The 5,165-nt window shown below is 35.8% G+C and overlaps 1 protein-coding gene across 1 annotated transcript in view; it reads left to right on the top strand.

Moving 5' to 3' along the window:
• MALRD1 (MAM and LDL receptor class A domain containing 1) overlaps window positions 1-5,165 on the top strand; it is a 631,029-nt gene that overhangs the window by 384,044 nt on the left and 241,820 nt on the right. The window contains exon 29 of the mRNA XM_019507962.1: window positions 3,208-3,388. Within this exon, the coding sequence (XP_019363507.1) occupies window positions 3,208-3,388 (181 nt within the window). The remainder of the gene's footprint in view (window positions 1-3,207; window positions 3,389-5,165) is intronic.

Below are 5,165 nucleotides of genomic sequence, written 5' to 3'. Positions count from 1 at the left end.
TTTTGGAATGAAAAATTAAATTCCTTTTGAAAGTTCAGCTGAAAGGGCTATTCATTTTTTGGTGCCTCTTCAAAAGGTACTTTACCTACATTAAAGAACCTTTATTATTTTGGGGGATGAGATTTGATACTGTTATATAGTTACAAAGTATTGTCAAATAAAGTTAATGAAACAAATGAAAATATCTTTGGTCTCCCTGGCTGATGCTTCATCCATATAGAGACCTACTTATTTTTTACACAAAAATAAAAACTGGCTGTCTGGTATGGCAGAATACTGTGTCTCCAGCTCTTGAAAATGTTTCTGTGTGAAGTTTTGAGCAAACATTTTGTGTGTTTTTTGTTGAGGGATGGAAGCAGAGAAGAGGGTGGCTGTACATTTATATGTCTCACTTTGATTTCCTGAATATATTTCCTGTGATTGCATGAAAAATTGATATTTTGTACCTGTGACATCTCACAAAAAGTATTTTCTGTGTGAGTGTGTTTAGGGACACAAGTTAAATAAAATGCTGTGACTTCAGCCATAAATGAGTTTGAGTTGTAACAATTTACTGCAGACATAGTGCTATTGATATTGATATAATTGGTACATCTCTGCATACCCTGAACAGAATAGTCATAGAACACTCAGTGGCCTAGTGCCCTATGTAATCAGTTGCAATTTGACTAATGAGGGCTGAATTCGGTCTCCTAGTATGGTTACATGGTCTACATGTACAGCTGATTTTGCAAAGTTTGGGACTGTAATGCATCGATGCCCACATGTAACTGGATATTTCTATTTCACTGTGTCTCCATTAAATGCATATGTTCATAGGCATTTTATCCTCATTTAACATTATTAATATCCACTTTGATGTAAAGCTTTGTTTAATTCCTCAAGCAATACACAGTACTACTACTTTTGTAAAATTAATCATGGTTTCTTATTAATGTTTGGGAAGCTTCTCCATACCAAAGAGATTTCAAGGGCAGACAAAGGGATTTCATGCCAAAAAAAATGATTCACTTCTAAGATGTGTTTTGTCTACCAAGCACTAGAACTAAAAGTCAAATACCTCTTATGATAGCCATTCTTTGAGTCATGTGCTGGGCAAATGTGAGTTATTTACAAATTATGCAAATAACCTTTATCATTTTTAACTCTGCTTTAAAAGTAATTTAGAGAGAGTAGAATCAAAGTGACAGGACTTTTTGGAGTAACTGAAATAATTACCACGTAAATGCTCTGTATTCGATAACTAAAAATAACATGGTTGAAATAAAATTATATTTGAGAATAAAGTTTACCCTTTGTTTCAATAAGCTTTCCTATGCTATCCATTCCTGCTCCTTGTGAGTCCCCACGAGACTTGAATCCTTGCTTCTGGTCTCAGCCCTTGACCCTAGTTTTCCCAAAATAGGAACATTTAATAGGTAATTTTGCTTTCATATTGTACTTCAATAGGAATATTTGGAGAGGGGCTCACATTCTCTTGACTAACACATTCTCAACCCCCTTATATTGGTAGTAGGCCAAAAATGGGACTTGACTTGTATATTGAGTAAATGGATTTGTAACATTTGAAAGAAGACTAACAGAAAAAGTTCAGGAGCCTCCCTGTAGGCAAAGCAGTTATGTAGCTCATAATTGATTTTAATCAACATCTATATCATTTGTATTACTAAGTGACAATGAGGGCCCTTTTTATATTATTTTATCTTTAATCAAGCCAGACATTCTAAATCAATGAGATACAAAAAATGGACAAAGGTTCTGCTTTTTCAGTGAGTGTCTATACTCAGTCACCATGCCCTTTAAGGAAGACCTACTGCTACTGGTGAGACACATTATACGCTGCCATCCATTTTATGCTGTTGGATTCAAGTTTCTGCTATTTGTCTGAGATTGCATGTGTGTTTTGCATGCTGTTATGTGGACACTCTCCTGAGTGCTCTGCCAAGCCTATTATTACTGAGCCATTCAGTGTAAAGGTCCCGCACTTTTCAACAATCACCATTACAGGTGATGATAATTTGCCAGAAAGCAATCAGTTTTCCCATGTCTGATATTTCTGAGGACCAGCCCTGTATCAATTCCATGATTCGATCATTAATCACTTTTATGAAACATTGAATGCATGCTTATATGCGGCATTCTATTCTCTATAGTATATAAAAAAAACACTTTTTTACTTTTCCTACCATAAATCTACATAAGATGCTCTTATTAACATAAATATGCTCCAGCAGGTACACTCCATACAAAGAGATGCCATTCTTTTCTTACTTTTACCTTTGCTTTTAATACTTTTAGGTTTTACTTCTTCACAGCATTGGAGGGGCATCCTTGTCTCTCCTTGCTTTTTACTTATGACACATTGTGGAGTGATTTTTATTTTGCTTTAATAAGGGGCTTTGTTTCTGTTGTGTGTAGGAGGTATAGGAATGGACCAGTTTTAGGATTCTCTAGATAAATGATAGCCTGTGAATGTACAGAATGGGAGACCCTTCCCAGTCCCATATTCCTAAACTCTCATTATTTATATTTATCAACTAACTATAAGGTAGGGCTGCTTGGTTTTCCGGCTGAGATTGAGCTGCAAACTTTTAAGGATAACCTACTAAGTTAATATATTTATTTAAAAATACAGTGTCTACCTTGTGTGTGCTATTTTTTTCATTTGCAAGCCATCCCCCATATTTAGAATGGAGGAATAATACCTTCGTTATTCATATTATATATCTAAACATTAAAGATGTACTTGAATACTTAAAAAAGTCAAATGCTTGGGGAGGGGGGGTGTTAAATCAAATGCACTATACAAACCAAAGTTAACTATCTCAATAGGCACTCAGAAAAATGAGGCAGACTGATTCAATGGTTTGTGGATTTTTTCCAAGCCTGAAATAATAGATACTGGAAAAGATAACAAAATAGACTGCTTTGAAGTTTGATTGTGTATACATAGTAATTTGTGTACTAAGACTCCAACCATTATTGATGCTTATGTGATTTGTATGATAATCTCTTCATCTTATTATTTCCCCCTCCCCTCTGTTCTGTCAAAGCATGTGTCAATCATTTCAGACAAAATTTAATATAAGAGTTCAGTATCAAGGGACATCTCTGAGTGCAATCTCCTTGTGTTCACGTGGTAGATGATGTATATAGCAATCTGTGCTTTATATGTACCTTAGCATACATATTTCCTTTCATTTTCAGACTGATAATGGAATATCAAGAATATGGAGTGAGTCTAGAAATCATGCTGGTGAATGGAAGAAAGCAGAAATACACCTGGGGAAATTGAGGAATTTTGAGGTCCTATTTGAAGGCGTTCGCGCCAAAGATCTAGGAGGAGGAGCAGCAATAGATGACATTGAGTTCGAGAACTGCACCACAAGTAAGTTTCAGAAGCTTTTTTTCATTTAAATAAAAAAATAGAAATAGGATATACATAATTGCTTTTATATATGATGGTGTATCAAACATGATCTGCCAGAAGATCTATACAAAACAAATCTTCCTTGAACAAGGGGATTTTTTTGTTCTTGGTATTTTAATGGATTGTCTGCTTAAATGGGAACTTTCATACAAGTACATCTTTCTCACAGGTCATGACAAAAAGAATACATACATTGTCTCATACATTGTGACCTAGTCTATTACTTGGGTCATTTGGCTACATAGAGCAAGTACCTTGATCAGCAAGAAAGAGAACAGTAATAAGAAACAAAAATCACCCCCGCCTCCACAAGAAAGCTACTAGCATAGTGCTGACAGCAAATCCCAGAAACTCATCACTGGAGGAAAGGCCAAGAAAGTTATGAATTGTCTTTTATGTTTAAGCCATTGGATTTAAAATAAGAGCTTTCTCTGCTTCAACCCAATTTCACCTTTAGTTCAATTCACCACTGATATTATTGAGTTAGATTCTCTGATGCTATAGGTAGACATAGCTGTGATATCTTGACATTTGCCATTTACGCTCTGTGAGAATCTGGCTCGTTTTCTCACCTAATTCTAATCTATTGCAGTGGAAAGACACTGAGGTCACAAATGACTCCCAAGGTTAGGTATATATTGTCTGGGTCAGCAGGGGGAAAAAAAGAAAACTCTTGGCCTAATTTAAGGGTTGCCTCCCCCATGTATCCCTTTTCTTTCTTCCCTTTGTTGTGGCTACTCAGCTTCCTCATGGGTTTTGGAAAGGGATGTGGGAGCAGTAGGAGGTTGGTTGGCTAGGCGGAAGGATGCAGTGGAATACTGCTAGCTCCCATGTGCTTGAGGAGTGGGCTTATAAGACATCCCACCTACCTTGCTGGAATTCATTTTCTCCTCACTCCTTCCATCTGCAGATTAGAGTAGAACCAGCTCTCTGGATAATCATGCCTTTTTGAAACTGAGAATTACTTTCTTCTGTTTTTGTGCAGATTTTCGTATACACCAAGCAGGGTGGTTCTCCCTCAGCAACTGAGGGACCCAGTGAGTTTATTAGGTTGCAATGTATCCATTTTGTCATGGTTTGAATGGTGGTCACTGCAGATAATCGTTTAGTATGGGATCTAGTTTCCTGTTCAATGAAAATTGGAGTTGGATTAATAGCTGGCACAGCGAGGATACAACCCATTTTGACCTTCATATAAGAGGAGTTCAGAGATGGGTACAGAAATGATGCTGGGGCCAGATTAATGACATAAAATAGATGGTAAGGAAGCTGAACACAGCACTCCTCTAAGTCATGTGAATAGGCTTGCACTGGACAAGTTATAATCAAATGCTAACCAGATGTATTTAATTAATAAAACTTAACCTTGTTAAACCCTATTCTGTGTAAGTTCGCTAGTCTTTCTACAGTATCTTGGACAATGTACCACTTGATTTCACAGAGAAATTTAGTTTATAAACATGGCAAGGAAAAAAGGTGGAAGGAGCTTACCTTGAATTCATGGCATAAATATAATAACTTTTTATTTTCATGTAAATGTGTAACTTTTTTAAATAGGTGCATTTCAGCCAGTTCAGTTAATAGAAGCAAAATATATAATCATTTACAATTTACAATATATAGAGTTAAAGGTAAACTCTACTCTTACTGTTGTTATATTGCAATATTTGCCTTTACTATCTATAATAGCAATCTTGCATATATAAAATATGAATTTTAAGCATATAAGTATTAA

This window comes from Gavialis gangeticus, unplaced genomic scaffold, assembly GCF_001723915.1.
Source record: "Gavialis gangeticus isolate Ggan-Ray unplaced genomic scaffold, GavGan_comp1, whole genome shotgun sequence".
Classification (NCBI taxonomy): Eukaryota; Metazoa; Chordata; order Crocodylia; family Gavialidae; genus Gavialis; species Gavialis gangeticus.
Note: the sequence above shows the minus strand (reverse complement) of the source record. Positions and strands in the feature narration are given on the sequence as shown.